The sequence below is a fragment of the Alosa alosa genome, chromosome 10 (genome assembly GCF_017589495.1).
Source record: "Alosa alosa isolate M-15738 ecotype Scorff River chromosome 10, AALO_Geno_1.1, whole genome shotgun sequence".
NCBI lineage: Eukaryota > Metazoa > Chordata > Actinopteri > Clupeiformes > Clupeidae > Alosa > Alosa alosa.
The window spans coordinates 9,689,443-9,702,437 of NC_063198.1; the positions used below are offsets into that span (position 1 = coordinate 9,689,443).

General features: G+C 42.8%; 1 protein-coding gene across 1 annotated transcript; it reads right to left on the reverse strand.

Annotated features, from left to right (window-relative positions):
* Positions 1-940: 940 nt before the first annotated feature.
* LOC125302261 (citrate synthase, mitochondrial) lies at positions 941-12,905 on the reverse strand. Its single transcript, XM_048255370.1, has 11 exons — positions 12,714-12,905; positions 9,407-9,454; positions 8,995-9,102; positions 8,816-8,881; positions 7,877-8,008; positions 7,475-7,663; positions 6,639-6,838; positions 5,896-6,025; positions 5,285-5,386; positions 3,699-3,908; positions 941-2,741 (listed from the first exon to the last, which is right to left on the reverse strand). The coding sequence occupies exons 1-11, from the start codon at positions 12,762-12,764 to the stop codon at positions 2,571-2,573; spliced, it is 1,407 nt and encodes a 468-aa protein (XP_048111327.1). The 5' UTR covers positions 12,765-12,905; the 3' UTR covers positions 941-2,570.
* Positions 12,906-12,995: the final 90 nt, after the last annotated feature.

Here is a 12,995-nt window from a genome sequence, read left to right on the forward strand (position 1 = left end):
CTATAGTTTGCCTTATCCCTTAGGAACCCATTGGTAGAGGATCTATGTAGAGAAAAGCAACACGTAGTAGCCCTTTAAGTCTAGCCTTGACGATCCGACAGTGCTGTAGTAGTACAGATGAAAGGTCTCAACTCCAGGCAGCCTTGTTCTCAGGGTGACCGCAGAGCCGTATACAGATATATATATATGACTGGGTGACAGAATAATACAGCGCCCCTTGGAGGCCTAGAGAGGGAATGCTTGAGACTGAAGTGACCGGAGCTTGAATGACTATGCTCTATCAAAAGGGCCGGTCTATGGTCTGGACACAAAGCCCCCTCTCATCACACAGAAGGCCTACATGTAGGCCTTTATTCTTCCAGTTATTCTGGGGGACAACTGGGCAGAAGCCAAAAGGGTACTGCTTAGTAAGGGGGAAAAGATGGCTTGCTCCCTCACTGAATATTGACAATGGCTGGCAAATGGGATTAACCTATTGTTAAATGGTGGATGCATTCATTTATCAATGTATATCTCTGTTCCAACATCTCTTCTCACAGCTGTTGGCCCAGATCGTTAGTCTGGTATTTATGGCTTCACTCATATCCTCCTGGCCACATCCCCTTGGGGAGACTGGTGGCACTTGAGTTCCACTCGTTTCAGGATTTTCATGACATATGGGCTTATAGTATGCTTCAATCTGTTAAACCATAGCTCAAATCTACACTTCTGCAACCCCTGCAGGGTAAGTGTGATGTACCGGTATTCCTGCTATGCCATTTTCCACCTCATTTTTGGTGTGATGGCTGTATATCCAACATGTGGTATTTATCGGTTTGAGTCGACTTCAAAGACACTCATAACCCACAATATTGTGTGCCCCACCCCACACACACATTTACTTCAGTCCTGGTGGAAAAGAAACACAGTGATGTGAAGATTCACTGGCGTAGAGGTTGTCTGTGGTTAAACTCAAGTGGAGTCAGGCTTTATTGACAGTGGTGCAAGTTGAGATTTACAGATGCAGTAATCTGCCAACACTTGAACAAGCCCCCACCCCCCACGAGTACGAACTCCACACAATGCCTACCAGGTCGTGTAAAAACTCCGCTCTGAACATCGTCCATATTTGGTAGTTATTTAGTTGCGTCACAATACAGCACAGACATTAAATGAGTATGTATGCATGGACGTATGTTCTTCTGGCAAAATCAATTCCACATTGGTGTTCAACTTAGAATACAGATCTTCATATACTCATATCTAGGAGGCATTTTCAGGCCTTTGATTTCTTGTTGAATGTGTCATCTTTTTATTAGTAGTATTCAATGAAATGTGAGACGTGTGGGAATATCGACATCTTCTGTTAAGGTGAAACCTGAATCCCAAGCTGTCCAATAGACACGACCCACTACGAATGTTGAATGGGATTTCCTAAATATCTGGTTGGATATAGCACCTGGCTGGGAAGCAGTGCACACATACACACACGCACACATTTTGTTCAGGAGCTGGGGTTTTCAATATGTTCTGGGGCTGCTTGGTTGAATATGAGTGGTTATATGACAACAACAAAAAAGACCTTTGCTTTGTTGGAGTGTATTGTTCTTTCTTTTCTTTGCGGTACAAATTAAAAGTGGTTTTTCCAGTTTCCCTATAACAGAAGGTGTTCTTATTCTGCTATACATTCATTTTAAAGGAAATTTGTGGCCAGCACATCGCTCTAATACTGTTGTGGCAAGCCCCTGATGATCTACCTAATGCTCCTCCTATTGCTTATGGAGGCAGTATAGAGGATGCTACAGATAGCTAGGGACTCCCAGTTTCTAATTAGGGCTTAAAAGAGCAAGCGGTAATGTTTCAGAGCCCAGGTTTTTTTTTTTTAAAAAAAAACATTTTTTTCAAGAATTCCCAGGGTTAAGTCAAGACAGAACCACTTGGAGCTGGAAAATACCATCACCCTCCCATACCCACCCAGAAATAAAACAAAAAAAAAGAGATGCTTCTATTACACTCTGGAAGGACAAAGATCAAACAAATGTACATCCTAAAATGCCAAACCTAGGTGGGACAAGAGACCAAACAAAACAAACAGATGGACAAAACAAAACAAAAATATCAGCCATTTTTGATTATTAGCTGGAGCTGGGATGAAAAGGCCAACGGGATACTTCTCAGTTCATTAACATACACCTTAAAGATCTTAAAATTACCTTACTGGTTATCCACACTAGTCTTCACCTGCCGGGCCCCAACTTAAACAGCAACATGTCAACTGTACATTTGAATAGCTTTGTTATGCCAAGTTAAAGTCTATATTTCCTCAATAATTACCCTTATTCCCTCCCCCCAGACCCAAACACCACAAAAACAAACAGATCTACTCTGACTGTCTGTGTAATCATCAGCTACTGCCCTGTTAACAATAAGTTAGCTATCTGTTGGAACTGTGGTAAAGGCCCTTCTTTTGAGTTCTTTAAAGTGATGTGGTCTCCTTTTGAAAAACAAGCCCCAGTCTCCCTTCTCTGCCCCATCCCAAATTTCAGCTCTTCCATTTTCCCAATCTTCCTTCATCTCCTCCTCCGGCTCCTCTAGCCGGACTTGGCTCCGACCAATTTCATTAGTCCATCAGAGCTCATGGATTTGGGGCGCTCCAGTGGGAAGCCCAGGGCTCGGCTCCAGATCAGCTGGGCAAGGACCCCCAGGGCGCGGGACACGCCGAACAGCACTGTGTAGTAGTTCATCTCAGTCATGCCATAGTACTGAGGAAGATAAAACACACCAGTGTCACAATAAGGCTGTTTGAGAACGGCAAAAATCATTGTTACGAGTACTCAACCATTTTGGAAACACCATGCACTCTTATTATTTTATTTCATCTACTGAAAAAAAAGAGTAAAATAAAATAAATGAAAGTATATATAACTGTTCTACAACAGTTGCCACTGTACAGCAAAGGGGTGCACTGAATTAACAAAATGGGAGTATTGTTGACAAATTAATTATTCAGTCTTGATTATGTTGTTCATATGATCAATGGATGTCGTGATTGAAATTCAAATCTTGATTAAGAGCACAGTCCTAGTCGGCGGCACACTTCACAATCTCCACAGCTGAAGGTTTTAAAGTAGCCTTTTTTTTACATGAGGGATTATCCAAGGGGGACAGGTTAATTCTTACAAGGTGTAGCTTCTGGGACTTTTAAATTAATTAGGTGCTCATGCACATTGCAAGCCAGCTGCATTAGCCTTTGATACAACACAATGTAACAGCTGCATCCTTCATGACTTGGTCTTCACTGCAGATTAATATGCCAATTCTTCTCCATGACTAAAACATGGGGGACTGCCAATGGAATTGAGTAAGGGGATTTGTTTGTAGTGAATGCTGTAGCATACTGGTGCTGATAATAAGCACTGGGCTTTTAGTAAATGCTGCAACAATCTTTTTAAAAATTCAGCCTGCATCACCATGCCTGTGGCAGGCATCCCATCTCAGTTATGGGTAGAGGCCTGTGGCCAAACCTATGGCAAGTACTCTTACAGGTCTTGGAGCAGACCTGGCATCTTCATCTACAGCAAAGATGGCTTAAAACGGCATCTTGAATGAGTAACCTCAAGCAACAAGTACCTGATGCTAGCTACAGTTCAGCCAATAATTATTCACTCATACAAAATTGCCATCCAATTTCTTATTTGACCAAGAAAAGGCAGGCTTACCTGCAACAGGACTCCACTGTGGGCGTCCACATTGGGCCAGGGGTTCTTGGCCTTGCCCTGCTCCAGCAGGACGTTGGGCACAATCTTGTAGAGCTGCGCCACCAGCTTGAACATGGGATCGTTAGGTAGGTGCTTCAGGGCAAACTCACGCTGGCACGTGTACCGCGGATCTGTCTTCCTAAGCACCGCATGCCCATAGCCTGGCACCACCTGGGACAGGGACAGAGACAGAGAGACAGAGAGGTGATGATAAGGGGCACATTCTTGAGCAATGTTGCTGTGCAACCACATAACCAGTTCCATTTATTCTGATTGGATGATCATGACGATTTGCCTACTGATGATTAAAGTTCTCGAGAAAATAAATTGTTGCCCAATATCAATGGGAATGTGCCATAACCACAACACTTATAAACATTGCTCACAACGTTGCCCCATGAATCACCAGCTAGTGAGTTGGGCTGACAATCAGGGGGTGGCACACTGCAGACACTGAAAATTAACTCCGTTTAATGGACCTTCACAAAAGGCCTCAACTCTCCTAATTATAGAATTGGGTCATTTACAACTAATATCTGTATCTTAAAACCTCGAAGACCCTTAAGGAGAACATAGAATGGATGAACAGAGTAGTTTACCTTCTTCTCTGATGTTAACATATGGTATAAGGTATGCAGCTTTGTGGCTAATGCACCGAACACTCCCTTATTCATTAAGGCCAAGGTAAAAACGTTTTCCCATTCTGTGTGATCTTTAATGAAAAACACTCACTCCTCCTCAATCCAGACACTGGTTTCGTTATGACGAGTCCCTTCTGATCCCGGGGTAGTATTTGCCCAAAAGCGTGCGTGTTGTGTATGTTGTGAGTCAATCAAGATTTGCTTTCAGACACGTCTTCCGCAGTAAATGCGGAGCTTTGTCAAACAGAGGTCAGACCCTTTGGGTGATTCAGATATGATGCTAACATGCTGACATTATGCGGTCATATGTGTGAACGACACCAACGCACATGAACAGAATCTCTGCATGGTTGAACAGGTTGAACAGGTTGAACATGGTTGAACACACATGAACAGAATCTCCACATGTTCTTCGCTTCGTTCAGATACAAGATCATTTACATAATGTCGGTCGGAAATACTAGGAGGCGATTAGCGTAAGAGCCGGCTAAGTTCGGAGTTCCAAATGGCCGGTTATGTTGTTCAGATATATGGCCCAACCGCTTCACATCCGCAGAACATGCAGACTAGGTCTCAAAGCAGCCATGTTTAAAATTTCCTCTCTGTGTGGGCCACTGGGGAAAATAATCCCAGGGTCAGCTCTGAACTTGTGCTACAGTATGACTGTTAAACTCACTCTGCCTGACTTGAGTGTGTGATGTCTGCATGTGTTATGTCATGGCATATATTTTAACTTACGTGCCATGTTATGTTTATGTCCTTATGTTACCAGCTAGCTGTACTGTGAACTATAAGATGTAACTTGAAGTTTTATGTTCAGTGGGTGTGAAACTGAATTTTCCAAACAAACAAACTAACTACCTTAAACTCACGCTGCCTGACTCCAGTGTGTGATGTTTAACTCACCCTTCCTGACTTGAGCGTGTTCCAGATGTAGTCCCTCATCTTCTCATCCGACACCTCGCCACCCATCTCCTTCTGCAGCGCCGTCAGCCACACCAGCACCTCCTGTGAACAGTCAGACGCAGTTACAAACACAACACAACACAACACAACACAACACAACACAACACAACACAACACAACACAACACAACACAACACAACACAACACGGGAAGATTCCAGCAAAATAACATAGACATGGATACTGAACACAAGAGCATGCCTGAACACCTAAAACATAGCTGCAGATAGCGTGAGACCACGTCTGTCACAATACAACAGAAAACAGATTATGTGAATCTTTCAGCAGATCAACACACATGTGGACATGCACTACTACAGTCAGTCACAACAGACAACCAACCAGACATTACTGCAAGCTGACAGCGATAACAATGCAACACAGAATATAGACATGATATGCCACTGGTAAATGGGGTTAGTGTGTCAGAAATGCAATAATCTGAAGCCCTTCAATGATGAAATACCTACAATATTTTTCAGTGAACAAGACTAATGACCTCTTTGAGTGGAGCCCAGAACACTGGCTGAATTCATAACCAGACACACACACCTGGTTGGCGAGGCCGTGTAGAGGTCCTGCCAGGCCATTCATGGCCGCGCTGAACGAAAGATAGGGGTCGGAGAGGGCACTGCCCACCAGATGGCTGGTGTGGGCACTGACATTCCCTCCTTCATGGTCACTGCAGCCAGAACACACACATACAAACAATGCCAACCATTAAATCACCTGCCATTCCACATAGTGGGGGAAAACAAAAAAACAGGCAAAATAACCACAGCATGCGAGTATGCTTTTTGTCTGTTGTACGGTAGACATTTTTTGATACAACATTAGGACAAATTACTTAATGATGAAAGATAAGCAACTGATACCAAACAAACAGGATAACTAATGGATAATAACCAAAAAGCAAAATCTCCGTTTTGTTTTTGTTTAATACCATGACCAAGATCCTGAGCAAAAACATTAGTGGATCAGCACAATGTCTCCTTCCACACGATAGCTTTACTTCATGCACAAGACACGTCGCTGAGGACGTTTTCACTTCGCCTGTCATTCATATTAGGGCCCTAAGCTTCAGATCCATTTTAATTTAAGGAAGACTAAAATGCAAATGTTACTGTCAAACAATGCCTGCTCTATGACCTTAAAATGACATTCCTGGACAGGCGGCATAATGTGAAGCTCCCATGAGGTTAAGCAGTGCCTAAAACTGCATGTAGGGGAGTTCCGGATAGCGGACGTGCTTTAACCTAAACACAGTGGAGCCTCTGTGTGTGCGGGGGGCTGACCTGTGGATGGTAAGGTACAGGCGCATGAGCTCGGTGAACTGGGCATCGGTGTAGCCCAACATGTTGGTAAAGTTGTGGGACCAGTCCAGGCCCGAGTCAATGGCGCCGATGCTGCTGCCCTCGCGGTACAGGTTGCGGTAGATCTTAGCAGCCACACATGGCAGCTTGGCAATCAAGTCCATGGAGTCCTCGTACACAAACTAAACACAGGGGAGGGAACACACACACACACACACACACAGTGTCACGTGTCATTTCTACACTTCTAAAAGATGCTCTAGTTGTCATTGTGCAATAGGTGAGGGTAATTAAAGGAGTGGTTCAGGATTTTGGACATAGGACCTCACTTCCAAGTTAGCAAGTGTGATATTTATCAGTGGAGACCGTTTTCCACATGTTTCATCCAGTCCTTCTAGTTGCAGAGTTCACAGGTGCTAGGCTAGCGCAAGTCAACAGTATGTGTTAGCCTGCCACTAAAAACAGTCTTACCCACTCCACAGTACACCCGAGGCAAATAAATTATAACGCCAGACAATCGATGTAAATGCTAACACATACTAATGACTAGCGCTAGCCTAGCACCTGCGGACTCTGCAACTACAAGGACTGGATGAAAGGTGTTGAAAACGGTCTCCACAGATAAATATCACACTTGCTAACTTGGAAATGAGGTCCTATGTCCAAAATCCTGAACCACCCCTTTAAAGGTGAGGGTAATTACTTGTGTGTGAGAGTTTGAATAACCCAATAAAAACCATTACAGACAAAACCTTTGAACTTTTCTCTGAGCAACTGATAACTAATTTCAGACACAATTTCAGGCTGGTGTTCCTCACCTCCCAGTACTTGGCCTTGTTTACTCCCTCGGAGTAGGCGCGTGCAAAGCTGCTCTCGCTGTTGAGGGCCGTGATGGCGGCGCTGAACTGGGACATGGGGTGCAGGTTGGTGGGGAAGTTGTCCAGCATGGTGACCACGTGGGAGGGCAGGGCGGCCCGCTTGGCCCACTCCTTGGACAACCAGTTGGCCTGTATCAACATGGGCGCAAACGCGTCTTGTGTGTTAATCATTGCAAGGTGCCGCTGCCTGTTTTGAGACAATCACTATTTTTACTATATATACACTATGAAGCACAGGCACACACACACACACACACACACACACACACTTTTGCATTCAGATATGATACCACATTTTAAACAGTTCCCCCCCCTTTCTCACACACACAGATGGTCACTAACCTGTTCTTCGGAGGGCACCTGTCCAGTCACCAGAAGCCAGAAGAGGCCCTCAGGCAGTGGCTCTGCCCCGCCTGCTGCTTTGGGTAGCAGCTGCTGGCATTCTGGAATGCTGTAGCCACGGAAACGGATACCCTGACAGAAACCACAAACAGACCAATCAGCACAGCTGTGTTTCCATTTTGAAGGTTTTTTGAAGGTGTAGTGACAAATATAAAAATCCTTTTCTCACCTTTTTCACAATGTCCGATTGGACATCATAATGATAAATGTATATATGTTAAGGTCATTGTACTACCTAATGTTACCATCAGCTGAATTACTCCTCACATAACTCATAACATTATAACTGTCCTTCATCTGTTCTTCAGCTATTTACATTCATTTCCTATACTCTCAATACATTTTCTATAGGACCCTTTTCTATTGTCTGATGACTAAAACAACAGATCATGTTTTTTTTATTGGAATTATTTGAACATCTCATCTAGATCATGGGTGTGTGTTTGTGCTGTTTCATGTCAAGAAAAAGTCGAAGACACAACGTGGGGCCTGAAACAGAAGGGATGTTCTGCAAACATCATTGTCAGTCTTGGCATGAAAGCTTCTCTAAAGTGACAAACCGGACCATTTTAGATCATATAAGGTCAAACTGCTTCACCAGACACATTTTTTTAAGGCCACAAACGTCTTCATAAATAACACTTCTACTGAGTCAGGGAATATTATTGTGGGAATACCAAACTCCACCAGATGCACTCTTATTTAGGTCACAACACTGTGAAATGCCCAACACACAGCTTACTATGTTTGTGCAATACACACATATTTATTGCAATAACACTGCAGAACTAACCTCAATATTAAAATGTACGCATGTACTTAAACTATACAATAATATATGGTCCTCCTATGACGAGGCCAACACTCACAGCCACTCACCTCGTCTGGGTCCAGCACTGAGGTCTCATACACCAGACCCTTCATTCCCCTCATGCCACCATACACCTGAGGGTGCAAACACGAACACACACACAATTATTATTCTCAACACATACTCAAGGACATAAGGGAGAAGCTAACGTACATGTAACATTCAGAAGGCAATATGATGAACGTACCATGTCCACTGTAATCTGCCCGATGTTGGTTTTGCCATGCTGTTGTTTGAAGTTCTTGACGCGTGTCTGTTCTTTAGGAATTAGGTCTGCCAGAACATCTTTCAGGTTCTGCACAGCAATTCAATCAAAATGTAAAATTAGCACCGCTTAGTTAGGCCTCAAGATATAAATCACATTACTACAGTAATTACAACAGTTCTGAGGTGAAGAGAGAATGGACAGACTTCATGTCTTAGAAATCTGATTAGCTTCTACATGTAAACCTTGCGATCATGAACTGCAAGTAGCACCAGTGTATAGTATGATTACTATAAAAATAATGTTTAAGCCATTTGAGGATTTAGTCTACACTCTTTACAAACATAAAGACACAATACCTACATACATAAGCACACACATTCAGAACTCTTACCGATGATGAAGAGGCATTCCTTGCTGCCACAAAGACACAAGCTGCACTCTAAGAAAATAAATAAAGTAAGGCGGTTAGAGGTGTGGTTTCACACATGCACACACATGGCAACACTGAGGTACCCTTCACTTTGGACAATCCACCATCCATCTTTTACTAACTGAATAGGGCAAGGTTAGTAGTTTATAGAAACAGGACAATTTTATTGGCATGACATTACAAATATGTGGGGCATACTGGGATGACCCTAAGGCCATCCTTAAAAATATTTTCGTTTGCCGTAACCCGACCGACCCTGTCAATTTAGAACCGACCCAAATATTTATTTTTTCCCCCCTTTTAGTCCGACCGACTTGCCGGTTGTAAACTTGCGTTAATACCGACCGATTGTTTTTTTTACTCTAAACAACCAATACCAATACAAATGCAATAAAATAATATTTCTTTTAGTAGGCCCAAGTATTGTGAATATAAATTGCCTACATGCAAACGTGGCTCACTTTGCGTGGCTCACTTGGCGTCATCTCTACACCATTGGTTTTACGCATGTCACACTATGGCCTACGCTTCGTTTCATTCACACAAACTGATAACGCTTTTACTTGGCACAAAGTTCTGGAAGAACTGTGGCCAGATCTTTTCTCATCCCTTCTCCCCCTAGTCTAGCGGTGACCGTGTCGGAGTATTGAAATTGGTTGTGGTCTATTCAGCATTTCTCGAAATATGGGTCCGCAACATGGAGACTGCTGGTTCGCGGAGTCGTGGAGTGAAATTAGGCCCGATGCTTCATCTGATAATTTGCTGCGCAGTTGATCAAGAAACCGCGGATCGACGAAAAAAGAAAACAAACGTTTCTGCTATCGATGTCATTAAACATGGAGCCCTACAATTAAGTGGTGGTATGAGCATTCATTCAATGCGCGTCTGCGCGAGAGAAACTGAAACTAATCGATAACGTTGGTATCAAAGCTCCGCTTCAACCTGTTGGAAGGCTATTTATTTATTTAACGAAACTTAATAGAACGACGTTGTTTTTTGGAACTTCCTTAGAAACAGAGCAGAGACTGTATAATATACTGTATAGCATTGAGTATTGTATAGTCAAATTTCAATATAACGTGGCCAAGAGCTATTGTAGCCTTCTTTCTGGGTACATGTAGATGAGCCCTATGACCCAAAAGTCTGCCATGACCGGGCCTCAGGTCAAAGAAGTTTGAGAAAGGCTGGTCTATATAACCTGCATCAGAATGATGTTTGCAATGGTGCGCCTGAAGGCACGGGTTGAAGACCCAGTCAGTTACGTCACGATATGCACATTTGTGTAAATTCATTCCTACGTAATCACCATGACCAAAATTGAACTTTTTTTTTTACTTTGAATCTTGGAAAAAAAAAATATTGACCTACCTACCGACCCACCCATTTTTATTTTTTTTTTTGGCTGTTACTGCAAACAAAAATATTTTTAAGGATGGCCTAAACAACCTCAATGGACACATCTAAGTCTGATTATCTGTAGTGTGAAAGATAACTGAGACATTTTTTATGGCAGCAGACTGGGACTTGTGATAACTGACACTGTTGGTCTATTTTTTGTTCTAGTGTCGTTATACACTACATTTTAAGAGACAACATCTACTGAATCAGTACAGGCAACTGAGAAGAACCAAGTTGAACATCATTCAGATCTTTCTAATAGATAACACAGGTGCACTGCTGCATCGAACAATAATGGACAGTGCTGTCCTTAGGTATGAAAACAAGTTAGGATCATACAGTAACTAAATCTATCTGCCCATCCACAAGAAGGCAAACTGAACCATGTGACTTTCACTTTCCATTAAACACATTTTGTAATATTACATAAAAAGAAGTTGATTTTGGGGAACTCATTCAAATATTTTACAACATCCAAAACAATAACAGCACACTGCTTATTTTCACATAGGCTAGGTCCTCAAAGGCACAGTTATTCACACACAGACCTCCTCATAGCCATGAGATGAACAATACTGTCCACTCCACAGTCATACATGCGTGCAATTCCCTCCTTCAGCTAAGCTATGCTTCATGGACTTTACAAAGAGCTGTGTACCCTGACCTTGAGACAGAAATGGCAACGCAAACTTTAAACTTTGACTCAAGACACAAGACAATGAGGCACTGGAACCTGGCGCGACCTATGGGTTACCAAGATGAGGTTCATGTTGATTCTGCCTTTAGAAAATTAACCATTGGGTGTGTACACCATACATGTCAGCTGACGTGAGGACAATCAACGGGGCGTACGCAATTGCATAATTCATTCATTCATCCACAATCCGTGCATGTTAAGTTATTTCTCAAAATAAGCAATGTCATATCTCTACATTAGCGCTGCATTTTCATTTTTGCCAAGACATGTCTTAAAAAAAATCAATAAAAAAAAAACCAATAGCCCTAATAACACAACAAATTAAATGGGTAAAAGGTTAGCACCGTCATGGCAGACTGTAGACCCACCGTGCGACTTGAGTACTTTCCAATGAACTTATCCTCGGTTAAATGCTAGGGGTTTGCAGGCTTGCGAAATATTATTAAGATTTGCCTTAACTATTACTAATATAATTCGTAGTAGATAATGTTACTGCAATTGCGGATCCGGATTAACCATTACTTGCCAATCGGAGCAATTGCACGATCTGATCGAAGCACACTTTGAGTGGCAAACTCAACATACTGCTGGCTAACAATCAAGACAGTCAGCAATCACATCAAGGTAGATTCCAAGGTTATCAGGTGTAACGTTAATGCTGGAAGTGGAGGAGTTCAGGGCTTACACGACATAACGTTATACCACCACATTTAAACCATAACTACCTCAAACAGACAACTAGGTGTACAGCCTATGAGAAACTCGCCGATGTCGTGCAGAAGTCAACTGTGTACATTTACGCTTAGAGGCTTAACAAACCCAACAACTTCGATACAGACTGACTGGCTAGGAAGGTAGCTGCCCTGCTAGCCTTTTTGCAATTAAGTTGGCTAAACATAACCGGTTAACGTTTCATACTCATATCACATTTCACGATTTTGTGCTGCATTGATGTAAAGAATTCACAACACTCCTTCGTTAATTCTCAAAAAGGGCAGTTGCCCGACTGTAACGTTAGACAGCACTGACATGCTTTTTTTTTTTATTATTATTACTACAGGACATGGTTATTCAGGAGTTAGACCGCTAGCGAGCTAGCTGCTTTAGCCACTACACGAGAACAATGTTGCTAGCCAATAAGCTAACGCAAGGACTCATTCTCAACAATCTTACCTTTGAATTCAGGATCTTCGGCGCAAGCCTGCTTACAGACAGTAGGGACATTGTGAATGTGAGGGGTATGCCGACGTAGGTAAATATTAAGCCACTTAACTACTGCGCCCAGTGCTTTCTGAAGGTGCCCCTCCTGAGTTGGTATCCGCGATGAAGGTTGAGAGAAGGTACCAAGGGCCCAAAGGTGGGATTGGTCGACGCGTAATGTGATTTCAGTGACGTCATGAACAACTGCTGCATAAAATTGAAGTGCGTCACAGCTGCAATATTGTTGCGCACCGT

Coding starts and splice junctions, on each gene's coding strand:
- LOC125302261 (XM_048255370.1), bottom strand. CDS start 12,764: ATGTCCCTACTGTCTGTAAGCAGGCTTGCGCCGAAGATCCTGAATTCA. Junction 9,103..9,406: donor GGAATGCCTCTTCATCATCG/GTAAGAGTTCTG, acceptor ATTGCTGTGCAG/AACCTGAAAGATGTTCTGGC. Junction 5,387..5,895: donor TACACGGCCTCGCCAACCAG/GTGTGTGTGTCT, acceptor GACTGTTCACAG/GAGGTGCTGGTGTGGCTGAC.